The 16,006-nt window shown below is 42.6% G+C and overlaps 1 protein-coding gene across 1 annotated transcript in view; it reads left to right on the forward strand.

Moving 5' to 3' along the window:
* GLDC (glycine decarboxylase) overlaps nt 1-16,006 on the forward strand; it is a 108,377-nt gene that overhangs the window by 14,498 nt on the left and 77,873 nt on the right. The window contains exon 3 of the mRNA XM_047767662.1: nt 12,126-12,261. Coding sequence (XP_047623618.1) covers nt 12,126-12,261 — 136 coding nt within the window. The remainder of the gene's footprint in view (nt 1-12,125; nt 12,262-16,006) is intronic.

Consider the following 16,006-nt stretch of genomic DNA (forward strand, 5'->3'; position numbering starts at 1 on the left):
GAATAGCTCCTCAGGTCTGCAGATAGGATGAATGCTTCAACTGAGGTTATGGCATGAGCGGAGTCATGGAAGTGTAGACATGCATGGTTATTTGAGGATGATGAGTAGTCCATGTGTGCAGAATACTGAGCTGCAGAAAGGTATGGAAAGGAAGGTATGGAGGGCTCAAAGCCATGGTAAAATATTTGTTTCCCTCTATGTAATGGGGAGACATCAACAGTGATTACAGAGGAAAGTGACGTATTCAGTGTGTGTTTTGCAGAGTGCCTCTGAGATAGATGCAAGGAAACTAGCTGGGAGATTGTTGGGGTATTTAGAGGTGAGATCTTTATTTTTTTAATTTTTTTTGTCTTTTTGCCTTTTCTAGGGCTGCACCCACGGCATATGGAGGTTCCCAGGCTAGGGGTCGAATCGGAGCTGTAGTCGCCAGCCTTCATCAGGGCCACAGCAACACAGGATCTGAGTCACATCTGCAACCTACACCACAGGTCACGGCAACGCAGGATCCTTAACCCACTGAGAAAGAGCAGGGATCGAACCCGCAACCTCATGGTTCCTAGTCTGATTCGTTAACCACTGCGCCACGATGGGACCTCCCCTAGAGTTGAGATCTTTAAATGTGCATTAGTTCAGAGCTACCAGGAAGCAGTTACCAAGATGATATTAAAAATGTAAGAAATTTACTGGGAGTGTGAGCAGGAAAAAGCAGGGGAGCCTTTAGACTGTGATGCAGGTCTGACCCTGGAGGAGGGGGAGAGAGATGGAAGGAGAAGTGATTCAGTAGAATCATAAATCACAGACCTAAAAAAGTTTTGGTCCCTCTGAGTAGAGCCTTTGAGCCAGAGTCACCCATCAGAAGAGTCCCACATCTTGCAGGAATGAGTCTATTAGTTCTCCTGCTCAGTTTAGTATTTGGCTAGGAGCAGCCTGTGGGAGGTATGGTTTCAATACAAACATGGCAGTTGATCCAGAGGAGCAGCAGGTGGGACTGTCAGTTTTGTTTTTTTGTTTTTTTGCCATTTCTTGGGCCGCTCCTGCAGCGTATGGAGGTTCTCAGGCTAGGGGTCGAATCGGAGCTGTAGCTGCCAGCCTACGCCAGAGCCACAGCAACGTGGGATCCGAGCCACGTCTGCGACCTACACCACAGCTCACGGCAACGCCGGATTGTCAACCCACTGAGCAAGAGCAGGGATCGAACCCGCAACCTCATGGTTCCTAGTCGGATTTGTTAACCACTGCACCACGATGGGAACTCCCAGTTTTTAGGCTGAGTGTCTTTTCTTGTGTGATAGCGATGTCATTAACAGAGAGGGAACAGGGAGAAGAGGAGGGTTCTGGAGGAAGATGAGATCATGGGTCTTGTGTGAGCAGAATTGAATTTGCGGTGCTTGTAGAACATGCCTTTGTAAAAGCTGTAGCAATAGTTGGAAATATGAATCTAAAGCTCAAGAGAGAGATCGAGTTGCTGATTTAGTGAGTGTTCTGAATGAATTAGTGAGAATGAGATTTCCTAGGGATAGAGTATTGGGAAGAAAGGGGAAGCCAGGGTTGGGAGATAGATCATGGAAAAGGAGGGAGGCAGAGCAACCTGAGATGAGGTAATTGAAGACATCAAAGGATAAATTTTAAGTCAGGGAGTTGTAGACCACAGTGTCAAATTCTGGACCTTTCTTAGAGTGAAGAAAGTCCACACAATGACATTAGGACACTCTGAGGTAGGAGTTGAGGGGCTGCATATCCTATGATCTGAGTGAGAGATAGGAAGAGTGAGACTGAACATTAGAAGGAGTGGGGCTGTCGTGGTCATCTGGGTAGTGAGGAACCTAGATCAACCTGCATGGAAGATCCCCTGAGATTTCATGGCTTGAATCTGTAAGGTCAGCTAGGGTTCCCCTCACCCCAGCATCATTTAGTGACCAGGTAGTAGGAACAGAGAAGTAGGGTGCCTGAGTTTAGCAGAAGTTGAGGATTGGCAAAGTCAAGTGGCCAAGGACTTTAGGTCCACACAGGCGGGCTGGGTGGGAGAGAGGTGAGGGAGGCCTGCCCCTCCGCAATGGGTTGGAAGCTCAGTGACCACCTTGTGGGACTGGAAGTTGGGGGCTTGACCTCTAAGTCAACTTGGGAGCTTCAGAGGTGCTGCTAGACAATGAGGTTGTTAGCTGCTTGTGGGTAGGTAGGTGTTCTGGCTTACATTTCTTCTGTTTTCTTTTCACCCCCACAAAATGGCACTGTGCTTTGCCTTCTTTTTTTTTTTTTTTTTCTTTTTGGCATGTGGAAATTTCCAGGTCAAGGACTGAACCTGAGCCATAGCAGTAACCCATGCCATGGCAGTGGCAACAGCAGATCCTTAACCACGAGGCCACCAGGGAACTCCTTGCCTTGCAAAGAAGTCTCTGTTATATGATGTATGAAGAACTTTGATCCCATTTGACTGCTCAGGTTTGTTTTGCTTGTTAAACCTGAGGTATTTTAATAAAAATGCAAACTGGGAATTTTTTTTTTTTTTTTGGCCACACCTGTGGCATATGGAAATTCCCAGTCTAGGGCTCTACCTGAACCACAACAGTGGTCCTTAATCTGCTGCACCACAAGAGAACTCCATGCAAACTGGGAAATTTAGTAAGGATTCTCAATGTTTGTATCATCAATGTACTAACTGATTAAACAATAAGGAAACAAAATCATAGAAAATGTGAAATAATTAGAGGTACTACATTATTTCATAAAACTTGCTTAAGAGCTGCAAATTTACCTTTATAAATTTCTCAGAAGCTCAGGTTTTAGGGATGTGAGAACAGTTTGTGCATTGATTTGTCACTGTGAATTCTGTGATGGGTGAGTTATTAGGAATATTGAACTAGCTATAGGTAGAGTTTAGGTGAATTTTCATTGTAACACCTCGATTCAGCTGCATATTCTGAGCATGAACTATATGCCTAGCAGGCACTATACCCTGGCCCACAAAGAGATTATAATTTAGTTGGTGAGATTCTGGGCTGGATGATCACAAATTTCTTCATATCCCTATATTCCTTTGATCTATAAAAATTATTTTTTTCTGCAAGCATGTTAAATTGTTTGAGTTGGACTTTAGTATATAGTCGTCCCTTGTTTTTGCTCTGCTGGATATGACAATGTACCCACCAGGCAGCAAAGAGGAAAAACAAATACTCCAAGATTCCATCCTGATTCACATTTCAAACTGACCATTTGGCTTGGTTACATTAGTCAGCAGGTGTTCCAGGTAAATATTAGGAATTGTAATGTTTCTCTGTATGTTTCTTTAAAAAATGTTCATAGATTTGAATGAAAAGAGGTGGTGGAAGAGGTCTCCCTCCGAAAGTAGTACGACCGAAGTCCAAGAAGTAAATAACAGCCATGGTGCCCCTTGTCCTGACTATTCCCCCGTAGGATGCTCTTCTGATATTCCTATGGCTGGTATAAAGATTTTGAACCTGTGTGTCTTTTGAGTGAGTAGGTAGAGATGTAGGGACTGCTTGCTCCTGTGGAGACGAGGGACCAAGGAGCCATCAGAAACACAGATTGGACATGCTTCATCAGCTCCTTTCAGCTGGAGGTGCCTGGCAGAGGGTCTAACCCCTGAGGGTCATGAGAGGCTGGGTAAGGTGGGGTGTTAATTGGCCAAGCAAGAACATGGGAAAGAGCCTGGAAGGATTAGGGTGAGAGGGCCAGAGCCCTAGGTCAGGACTGTGGGGTGCTGCCCAGACTACTTCCTGACACACAGGGTGGGCACCCCTCTGACAGTCCTGAAGGGTTTTTAATTCAGAGTTTACATATCATGATTCCACACTTCGCAGAGCCTCATGGATTGGCTTGCCTTCTTAGAGTGAACAAATTCTATGATTCAGCAGACTCTGGCTGTGAAACATCCCTTTGCTGGGGAAAGAAACTTGACAAGACTGAGTGGGGTTTATAGGCTGGGTAAATGGGGTTAAGCCTGGCTTAACCCCACTTATTTATGGGGGAAGGGAGAGATTAAGTTATATTAGAGAAAAACAAATGATTAGGTGATACTTGAGAAAAACAACACCGTTAGGATGGAGTTTTTATGCAAATTCTGACTTCCACTGGGAAAATCCTGATAAATGCCTTCATGCATGGTCTTCCTGACTTCCTTCCTTCCTTCCTTTCTTCTTTTTAGGGCCACACCCATGGCATATGGAGGTTCCCAGGCTAGGGGTACAATTGGAGCTACAGCTGCCGGCCACAGCCACAGCCACAGTAACATCAGATCCAAGCCTCGTCTGCAACCACAACCCACGGCAATGCCAGATCCTTAACCCACTGAGCGAGGCCAGGGTTTGAACCTGCAACCTCATGGTTCCCAGTCTGATTCATTTCCGCTGCGCCACGATGGGAACTCCTTGTGGTTTGTTTCTTGATTGAGACCCTTGAACCTACCCCATGATTCTTAAGTAGCTTTGAAGCTAAGGATCTGCAAGTTGGCAAGACAAATGCTAAGGCAGTATTTTTTCTCACATTCTAGCCCTAGCTTTTCCCTTCAATGTCTGGCAGAAAAAGGCCTTTCTGGGCAAATTCAAATATGAGTGTTGGTTTTCAGGCCTGATGATTTCCTTAGAGTCCATTTCCAAGTATCTTGCCAAGCACATGAGGGACAGGGAGTGGGAGGGAGGCTATGTCTCTGACTGAGTGGCTGTTCTGTGCTGGGTGCTGCTGGGCTGCCTGGAAAATGCTCTGTGGACAGCCATCCACAGTGGGGACTGCATATTTCTATACCCATGTATTTCATAAGGAGGATTTTGTTCTGGGCATAACATTGTAGTTTAATTTACAATTTTTGATTAAATAAGACAGTCATATTGTCTAAAACTGAAAAGCACAGGGAGTTCTCTTGTGGCAAAGCAGGTTAAGGATCCTGCATTGTCACTGCAGTGGCCTTTGGTTACTGCTGTGGCGTGGGCTTGATCCCTGGCTGGGGGAATTTCCACATGCCAAAAAGAAAAAAAAGGGAAATAAAGTGCAAAAAGATATACAGAGAAAAGCATTTATCAGTTTGTTGAGAATCATCCCAGAGATATTCTGTTAATATACAGCATATGCATGTACATTTTAAAAAATATAAACGGCAGAATAATATACATTCTCTGCAAACCTGGGTATGATATTTTTAGATGTCAAAAAAAAAGCATAACTACATTTTTCCATATAATTGTGGTTAAAAAAAAAATCATTGGGCTGAGAGTTTGGGGAAACAGGCTAAGGGTGGAGAGCTCTGTGTATGTGTGTGTATCTTGAGGTGTAGCAGATGTCTTGTCCCATACAGCCTCCCTGATTATTCTAATGATGTTTTCCTAGGTCTTGTCAAAATTCCCATGGGTGGGAAATTAAAATCAAGGCCTAGATATTTAATAGCTAAATCGGCTTGTTACTATTAGAGAGTATATTTGGGTACAAAGCTCTTGACATTTTAGGTGCAAGTGAGTGACTGTTTTAAATGCCCTTTAGTGGAACTATGTAAGGAGGAAGCATTCCATCTGGATTCTGAGAAGCAGGAACAGTTTGAGACCCACCTGTGGATTCTTAGAGAAGGGTTCTCAGTACAGTAGGACCAGGGCATTATGCAACACTCTGAGGGAGAGGAATAAACAAGGTCAGAAGCAGGCATTTATTCTGTAAGAAAAGAACTTAGGCTTAGATTGCTGAAGAGTTGAGGACTTTGATGGCCGGAAGGCACAGTAGGGCACAGATCTGGCTGCTCTGTGAGGCTGTAGGAAGTATCTGGAGAATGATAGGTTGTCTCTAAGTGTTTTGTTTGTTTGTTTTTCTTTTTAGGGCTGTACCTGTGGTATATGGGAGTTCCCAGGCTAGGGGTCGAATCAGAGCTGCAGCTGCCCGCCTACAGCACAGCCACAGCAACGTGGGATCCAAGCCGCATCTGTGACCTACACCATAGCTCACAGCAATGCCAGATCCCCGGCCCACTGAATGAAGCCAGGGATTGAACCCGAATCCTTGTGGATACTATTCAGATTTGTTTCCACTGCATCACAACAGAATTCCGACACAAGTGCCTTTTGAAAATGCTTCTCTTAGTAGTATGGGGGGAAAAAGGCTGCCACTTCAGACTTTAGAATCCCACACAATTTCCCCTTGAAAGAAATCTTGGAGTTCCCATCGTGACTCAGTGTTTAACAAACCGTCTAGTATCCATGAGGACACAAGTTTAATCCCTTGCCTTGCTCAGTGTGTTAAGGATCCAGCATTGCTGTGAGGTTTGGATCCTGTGTTTCTCTGCCTGTGGCATAGGCCAGCAGCTATAACTCAGATTCTATCCCTAGCCTGGGAACTTCTATATGCTATGGGTTCGGCCCTAAAAAGAAAAAAAAAAGGAAAGAAAAATTCTTTTCCAAGGGAGAAAAGAATCTAAATCTATGGTTAGGTACAGTGGTGGCATTACATGGTTAGGATTTGGCCTTTTATTTAGGCCAGTCATGCCCCAAAGCTTGTTCTTAGAGACTGATTCTGCTATGTTCAATTTCAGATAGATTCAGTGATAAACTACTGATTGTGGACTTTTCCCTTTTCTCCCCTTTTCTACATGTCCATTGGATCTTGGCCTCATTTAACATAGTAACTCAAACTAGCCTTCTAAATGCACTGAGTTGTTTCTTCTGCTGATTAGGCCAAAGTGAGATTTTATTAGTAGGTATGAGAAATAGTGACCAGTGAACAAACACTTGAAATAATTCAGGTACTCACTAAGTTCTGTTTGGGAAGTGTTCTTTTTTTTTTTTTTTTTTCTGCTTTTTAGGGCTATGCCTGCAGCATATGGAGGTTCCCAGGCTAGGGGTCCAATCGGAGCTGTAGCTGCTGGCCTACACCAGAGCCACAGCATCTCCAGATCTGAGCCGCATCTGTGACCTACACCACAGCTCATGGCAATGCCAGATCCTTAACCCACTGAGCAAGGCCTGGGATTGAACCCGAAACCTCATAGTTCCTAGTCAGATTTGTTTCCACTGTACCATGACGGGAACTCCTATATCATTTTTTTTAGATTCCACATCTAAGTGATATCATAGGATATTTGTCTTTGACTTACTTCACTTCGTAGGATAATCCCTAGGTGAAGTCTTGATTTTATCACAGTAAAAAGCAGTATAACTCTCTGTTCTTCAAGACACTGTCTTGGCTTCTAGCTGGGTAGTCTGGTCATGATGAGCATGCATGAGTGAATGATAAAGGTTTCTCAGACCATTCTAACTTTCAGAAGCATGACCAAGTACCTACCCTACCCTCGATGGCTCTTGAGTGCCCATTAGCTTGGTGTACAGAGGACTACTCATTCTATTAACTCACTTTGTTCCCAATAAACTATAAAATTGATCATAAAAACCAAGCTATGATGAGGGCCAGAGAATACAGTTGTCCCTCATTATCCAGGAGGGATGGGTTTCAGGACCACCACACCTCACCCCCCTGCACACAGATATCAAAATCCTTGATACTCAGGTCCCTTATATAAAATCATGTAGTATTTGCATATAGCCTATATAATTCTCCCCATATACTTTGTCATCTCCAAATTACTTGTAATATCTAGTACAATGTAAATGTTATATAAATAGTTGTAAATATGATATAAATGATATGCAAATATTTGCCAATACATGGCAAATTCAAGTTTCGCTTTTGGGAACTTTCTGAAAAATTTTTTTCAATTATTTTTTATTCTTTTTTAGTCAAAATCCACAAATTTGGAAGCTGTGAATTCTGAAGGACCTGTTTTATTCGTATTAGTCCAAAACCGGGTAGGGGCAGAGCCCACAGGTGCTTGGGAATTTTGGTCCTGTAGAGACTAGAGTATATCTGTTATAGAATTAAAAACTTGTGTGTTCCAAGTTTGAACATTTTTATGCTTCTGGTTCTTACCTATAATTTTGCTCTTCATTTATGTTAATTGGCCTTTAAAATTTTTCAAGTGTTTTATCCAAGTGTGTAAGACATTGGCAACTATGGGGGTGCTGAGATATATCTGGAGACCCTGAACTCATGTGGGATGTGCCACTGGGTTCCTATCTGGTCTAGGGTAGTGAAGGCACATGAGCAGGACAGGACCAGGGCATGGGTGGCAGGAGGCTGCTGAATGGACAAGAAATGAACTGGGTGCTATTTGAGGCTCTCTCATTGGACTCTCTCCTCAGCCCTGCTTGGAGGTGGGAGAGAATGGGCTTTCTTGCAAAGCAAAAATCAGATTTCTCCAGCATTCTAGTTGAGAGTTGAGGGTCTCCAGATACATATCAGCATCCCTTGTAGCAGACGATGGGTTTTTTTCCTTTTTATGGCTGCACCTATGGCATATGGAAGTTCCCAGGCTGGAGGTTGAATCAGAGTTGCAGTTGCTGTCTTACACCACAGCCATAGCAACACTAGATCTGAGCCGTATTTGTGAGCTACACAGAAGCTTGTAGCAATGTCAGATCCTTAACCCACTGAACGAGGCCAGGGACAGAACCTGCATCCTCACAGATGCTATGTCAGGTTCTTAACCCACTGAGCCACAATGGGAATTCCCAGCCACTGATGTTTTATGTACTTGTTTAGGACTTAGGACCTGGAGTTAGGACTTCAATATATCTTTTTAGAGGATACGGTTTAACCTACCACACTCCCTGGCCCATCTCCTTCCTGGATTATTGTGCTGGCTTCTTACCATATCTCCCTGTTTCCAGAGTCTCCCCTCTGACTTATCTATACTACCAATAAAATTATTTTTCTATAATGTAGAAAAAAAAATCATATTACTTGACATTCTATGACTCTCAAAGTTTAAACTCTTGATTTGACAGACAAACCCTTTAAAGACTGTTCTCATTTGAGAGCTGGACCTTTTGTTCTCATGGCGTAATATCCCTTTTGCAAAGGATCTTAATTGAAGCTGGTCTTGCTGAATTGGGTGCCTGCCAGGCACTGCTAATTAATCCCTCCTCCTACTGGGCTTCTTAATCACTCTGCCCTAAGAAGACTTTTGGGAAGTGATCAGATTTCTTGCATGATTGTTCCTAAGGTTGCTGTACTTGTATATCTCCTCAGATATTGTCTTATTGTACTTACAGTAATATTTCCTAAACTTCCCATGGAAAGAAGGCAAGATTGGTAGCTGTATTATATTTACTCATGAAACTGATACTTATAAATTGATATGTATTCCTCTCTTTTGTTAACCTGGTCTGGCAAAATGACACATCTCTTGTGAATTTATTTCCCGTGAAGAGTGGGAGGGTAGGATGGAAGGTGAAAGTGTTTTCATTGAGGATAAAGAGAGATTAATGAGAATAGCCATATAGGATTCAGTAGGGTTACAACATTGTGAAGCCTCTTCTTAGCCAGCTTGTCATCTTAGAGATTGCTATACCTAGATTTTTAAGAATAAAATCAACCAGTTCCAAAATTTAGTGACTCAGTCCCTGATCTTAAAGGGGGCAGAGATTTTCCTGAGTAGTTAATAAATTTCAGGTAAATCTTACTAGCATTATCTAACTATGTGTCAAAAGGCAAAGAGAGAACCATGTAAGGTAATTCATAGCTAGAAAGTATCTTTCAGTATAAGGGCTATACCTGTAGCAGGTCTGAATTTGGCCCAGTGGGGAAAGTGTGGAAGCTGGAGTTAGGCTGAGTTGTAACCCTTTAATTTAAAGCTGTACAGCATTAGGTGAGTGATCCTCTTTAAGACTCATTTTCCAAAGCTGTGTAGAAAGCATTTGTTAAACAGTAACTGTTCAAAATGTCAGATGCTATTATCATTTTGTCATTATATGAATGACCACCAAATAGGGTCTCACCTGCATCTGATAACTGTTATAATTCTTATTTAATTACCTTAGTGCCCTAATGGGAATGCTGGTTAAAACTGCATGTGGGTTTTTTATTATAACTGGTATTTTCTTTTTTTAATGATTTTTATTTTTTCCATTATAGTTGGTTTACAGTGTTCTGTCAGTTTCTATTGTATAGCAAAGTGACCCAGTCACACATATATACACTTTTTTTCTCACATTATCATCCATCATGTTCCATCATGAGACTAGATATAGTCACTGTGCTATACAGTAGGACCTCATTGCTTATCCACTCCAAATGCAATAGTTTGCATCTATTAACCCCAGACTCCAAGTCCATCCTACTCCCCACCCCCCCTTGGCAACCACAAGTCTGTTCTCCAAGTCCATGAGTTTCTTTTCTGTGGAAAGGTTCATTTGTGCCATAGATTAGATTCCACATATAAGTGATATCATATGGTATTTGTCTTTCTCTGACTTACTTCACTCAGTATGAGACTCTCTAGTTCCATCCATATTGCTGCAAATGGCATTATTTTGTTCTTTTTTATGGCTGAGTAGTATTCCATTGTGTATATACACTTTTTTTTTTTTTTTTTTTTTAGGGCTTTACCCTTGCATATGGAGGTTCCCAGGCTAGGGGCCTAATTGGAGCGAAAGCTGCCGGCCATAGTCACAGCCACAGCAATGCCAGATCTGAGCCATGTCTGCAACCTACACCACAGTTCATGGCAATGCTGGATCCTTAACCCCCTGAGTGAGGCCAAGGAGCGAACCCACAACCTCATGATTCCTAGTTGGATTCCTTTCCACTGCCCCAGGACGGGAACTCCTATACCACATCTTCTTGATCCATTCATCTGTCGATGGACATTTAGGTTGTTTCCATGTCTTGGCTATTGTGAATAGTGTTGCAATGAACATACAGGTGCATATGTCTTTTTCAAGGAAAGTTTTGTCCAGATGTATGCCTAGGAGTGGGATCGCTGGGTCATATGGTAGTTCTTTATTTAGTTTTTATAAATGATATTTTCTTGGTTGGGTAAAGGGCCTTTTATAAGTAGCCATTTCAGAGACATAAAGGAAAAAGTGTCAGAGGGTCTCAGCTGGTTAAGAACCTGACTAGTACCCATGCGGATGCATGTTTGATCCCTGGCCTCACTCAGTGGGTTAAAGGATCCGGCATTGCCACAAGCTGTGGTGTAGTGTAGGTCACAGATGTGGCTCAGATCTGGCATTGCTGTGGCTGTGGTAAAGGCCAGCAGCTACTGCTCCAATTCGACCCCTAGCCTGGAAACTTAGTCTACGGTGGGTGCAGCCCTAAAAAGACCAAAAAAAAAAAAAAAAGGTGTTAAGAGTTAGTGGGACAATTTTAGAGAAAATGTGGGTCATGTGTTATTTAAGACATGCCAACTACTGGTATAAGGCTACTTATTTATTTATTTATTTATTTATTTTAATTTTTCTATTTTTTTTTAAGGGCCAAACTCACGACATTTGGGAGTTCCTAGGCTAGGGGTCGAATCAGAGCTACAGCTGCCAGCCCACACCACAGCCACATAAATGCCAGATCTGAGCCACATCCATAACCTATGCCACAGCTCATGGCAATGCCAGATACTTTAACCCACTGAGTGAGGCCAGGAATCGAACCCATATCCTCATGGATTCTAGTCGGGTTCGTTAACCCACTGAACCACGAAGGGAACTCCCTGGTATAAGGCAATTTAAAGGGGAAATCAGTTTTATTAACAGCAGAATTTTTATTTGCTATAAATGAAGCATAAATGTGAAAGGAATAGAAGAAACCTGGAATGAGGCAAGTGTTAAAGTTGGGAAAGTCCTGGAGTTCCCTCCATGGAGCAATGGGTTAAGAATCCAAATGAGGAGGTACCAGTTCTATCCCCACTCAGGCACAGTAGGTTAAAGGATTCTGCGTTGCTGAAGCTGTGGCGTAGGTCCAAGCTGTAGCTTGAATTCAGTCCCCGACCCAGGAGCTTCCATATGTTTTGGGTGTGGCCATAAAAAAAATAATTGGGAAATTCTGACAAACAAAGCCAAGAAAAGAGGCCCCCCCACCCCGCTCCCCTAAATTATGAGGACCCAACCTTGAGTAACTGAATGCTGTTTTGGGATTTTTCAGATTTCTGTATCTAGTACATAGTGTTGTTGGGAGGAAGATTCTTATATTTCCGTATAGCTGTTCTCATATAAATACTCCAACAAATCTAGGTCTTTAAACTATAATTAGAACTCTCTTGAAACATTTTTGCTTTGTAATGTTTCTCTCTTTCTCACAATCAGGTGAAAATGAGATCCTTGCAACTCTGCATGCCATTTCCAGCAAGAACCAGATCTGGAGATCATATATTGGCATGGGCTATTATAACTGCTCAGTGCCACAGACAATTTTGCGGAACTTACTGGAGAATTCAGGATGGTAATGTATTTCTTGAGGAAAAATAGGAGTGCTGTGATTTGATTTGCATGACCCTCCCCATGGCCCAACTTGCTCACCTCCCACCCCCAGAACCTCAGAACATGTCCATCGATGCCTATACTCTAGTGTTGTCTCTACCTGACTTTCTCTGGCTTGGGAGATTTTCTTACTCAAATATAAAAGAAATAGAAACTTCTTTTCACTTTCATTCCCATAAAATAATCTATAGCCTAAAACCGTGGATGCTGGTCATCTCTTTGTCTGTCTGACTTCATGTTTGTTCTCATTGAGCGTATTTGAACAAGACATCAAACCAGCAGGTGTCCAGATTCAGGGCTTAATTCTTTGGAGACATTGGGATTTTAGGCTATGTCTGAGCTTACTCACTGAGTCAGAATCTTGGTCCACTGTCTTTTGTCAGGATTTTAGAAGTGACAGGTTACTGTACTCCCGCAATCCCCAACCAATATTCTGGGTTCACAACCAACTGTATCAGGTAAATGGAGATGAAAATATCAGCTTTATTACTTGGTACTTTGTAGAGAAAGAACCACGTGTGTTCTGTGTGTACAGGCTCTTCTAGAAACAATCAGAGAAGCTGAGCTGTTAGGGCTCAGGTACTTGTTCTGCCGTCACCTCACCTGTCAGGTGACCTTGTCCTCTGGAGGTGGAGTGAGGTGTGCCCCTGTCCCTACTCACTCTGGCTGCCACCGATGGCACAAAATAAAAATGTTTTTTCTGCACTTAAGGAAAACTTCCATGCAGTTTTGCTTTTCCATTTCTGTTTGCTGTCTGATAGAAAGAGGAAACAGAGGTTCACATTCCGGTATGCACTAAACAAGAAAACACCTTTGAAAAATCCTTGGCAGGCAGAGACCATGGCTTCAAAGGTGCCTAAGAGTAGATCAAGGCATCTGCTTGTTTTGCCCACTGGGAAATATTGTTTGACTGTGGAGGAAGAAATACGGGGGGCCCTTGGGCCTTTCTTTCTCTTGTTTCTGGATTGGTGCCATTGTATACACCAGCATCTTTGAATTCAGACTTCATTGTAGTTGATAAGGTTATCTCCAAAGGAATGTCTGCACTTAGCATTTCTAGTGTAGAAACAAACCACGCTTGGGAAGGTGATGGTAATTCGTAGGTGTTTTTTTAGTTAATTGGTACATGAGGTAAATTTAATTTTTAGTGGGACCATTATTATGCAAGAACAGAATAATTGATTGCCTCTGCAATTCAAAGATAGCAAGATACAGAGGCTTTTAGGTTGTGTATAGAGAAAAATAAACTTCAGTGAAGGGAAGGTGGACCTCCCTATGGGAAAGCACACAAAGTTCACAAATTTTTTGAAAAACTAAGTACATGCTTTGTGATGATCATTGTGCAACTATAAATGTAATAAATTCATTGAGAGAAAAAAAAAAACTAAGTACATGCTCCACAGAAATAAATCTTAAAACATTTGCTGAACACTTTGCATCTTAAAAAAAAAACAAAAAACAAATATATCTTATTTAGTAAAATTTTGTCAGTTAATTTGAGTTGAGTGACCAGAATTTTCATTTCAGTAAAATAGCCTTATAAAAGAAGCTCTCCATCTGCCATCCTATGACAGACTATTGAGACATCTATTAGTCCCTTTTTTTTTAACCTTGAAAAGGAGGTAAGTGCCTACCTAAGAAAATTCAAAGCTGCCCCCCAAATTTACTGTGTGTTCCAGTCAACGCCTGAAGATGGGGTCCCTATCTCCCACTGTCTGTGGTTGAGGAGGGGCCTAACATCTATGAGTGCCAGTTACCAAACCTGGATGGGTTTCATGTGGACCATCCCTATCCTTCCCAGTTTTTGTAAATTTTAATTTCCCACACTCTACTGAGTCCCTGCTCTTTCGCCTCCTCACCCCCTTATTCTCTCTAAAACATCTAGTTATCTCTAACACACACACACACACACACACACACACACAGAAATATGCAGCCACATCTAAGAATACAATCATTGACAATTTTAACATTTTAGGGAGTAAACCTGATACCCTACGTAGGTTTTAACTTTGTACAAAGTGCTCTTAGTACCAGGGATATACGTACTGTTTTGACTCTTTACCATATATGAACTTGCTCTCTGCCCCTCACAACCAGCAAAAATAGCTGGTTTCCATGTGTTCGAGTCTGCGAATGAGTGAATGTGTGTCGGGCCATCAGTGCAGTGGGCCCTCATCTGGTGCCTCAGGCCCTGACCTGTAGGTCCGTGGACCAAGGCCTATGTGTAGCTCAGGGCATAGGTTAGGCTGGGTGGGAAGCACAGTGCCTTTGCATCTTTTGTCCACTTCTGTGTAAGTGCGAAGGTTGTCCTGGTTGTTGTGGGTGTTTATCCTATATTAAGTGATTCCTTTTATTAAAGGAGCCAGATCTGTGGGCTTTTGGTTTCAATATGCTTCATTTCTTCTTTTTTTTTTTTTTCTTAGGACTGAACCTGGGGCATATGGAAGTTCTGAGGCTAGGGGTCAAATTGGAGCTGTGGCAGCCAGCCTACACCACAGCCTACACCACAGCCACAAAAACTCAAGATCCAGTCGAAGTCTGGGACCTATGTCAGAGTTTGCAGCAAGAGTGGATACTTTAACCCACCGGGCAAGGCAGGGATTGAACCCACATCCTCATGGATACTAGTCAGATTCTTAACCCACTGAGTCACAATGGGAACTCTCAATATGCTTCATTTCTTTTATTTTTTGGTCTTTTTTTTTTTTTTGTCTTTTTAGGGCTGCACCAGCGGCATACAGAGGTTCCCAGGTTAGGGGTCCAATCAGAGCCGTAGCTGCTGGCCTACACCACAGCCACAGCAGTGCAGGATCTCATCCGTGTCTGTGACCTACACCACAGCTCAGGGCAACAGCGGATCCTTAACCCACTGAGCGAGGCCTGGGATCGAACCTACGTCCTCCTGGTAGGACGCTAACTGCTGAGCCACAACAGGATCTCCTTCATTTCTTTATTAATAAGAGAACAGGAATGAACTGTCAAAGTACTGGTTTATTTGCTGTATGTGTGTGTATGTGTGTGTGTGTGTGTGTGCATGCGCATGTATATAAACGTATTGCTGAGGGTTTCCTTTTACACTGGAGTATTGGTAAAAGTTTGGGTGGTACATTTGATTTCAAAGGCAAATGGCCTGTCTCTCCTCCTTACAAAACAAGCCTCAAAAGTACATGAATGAACTGCAGCATTTCAGCCGTCTGAATACCGGCCAGCGGTCTTCGCTCTTGTGGCAGCACAGAACAGTCACCATATTGCTTCCTGGCTGTGAGCGGATGTGTTCGTTTACTTTAGGAGTCGCCAGCATTTTGAGAGAGAGAGAGACAGTGTTTTTTGCCTTTCAGTCCTGTTTTTTGGATGCATTTTAAGTTTTGTTCCTTTGCATTCTCGGAAAGCTGATCTGCAAACAGGGTGATACTACCCCTTTCCAGCCCTGATAGGGAGGGCTGTGCACATGAGGCTGGGTAGACTTCACATTATCGCCCTTCTGAATGGTTGCCATAGGGATGGAACCAACAAATTCCGGTGACGTGAGGTGAAAATAAATGGGTAACAGCGTCTAGAGAATACAAACATTTGGACTCTTACAAGAAAATTTACATCAGACCTAGAATATATTTTATGGGATTTACTTTTCCAGATTTTTCTATTGCTGATAACATCCATTAACTAATATCAAAACTTAACATTTTCTTTGTGACCATTTCTGT

Source organism: Phacochoerus africanus, chromosome 2 (genome assembly GCF_016906955.1).
Source record: "Phacochoerus africanus isolate WHEZ1 chromosome 2, ROS_Pafr_v1, whole genome shotgun sequence".
In the NCBI taxonomy this organism is placed as follows: domain Eukaryota; kingdom Metazoa; phylum Chordata; class Mammalia; order Artiodactyla; family Suidae; genus Phacochoerus; species Phacochoerus africanus.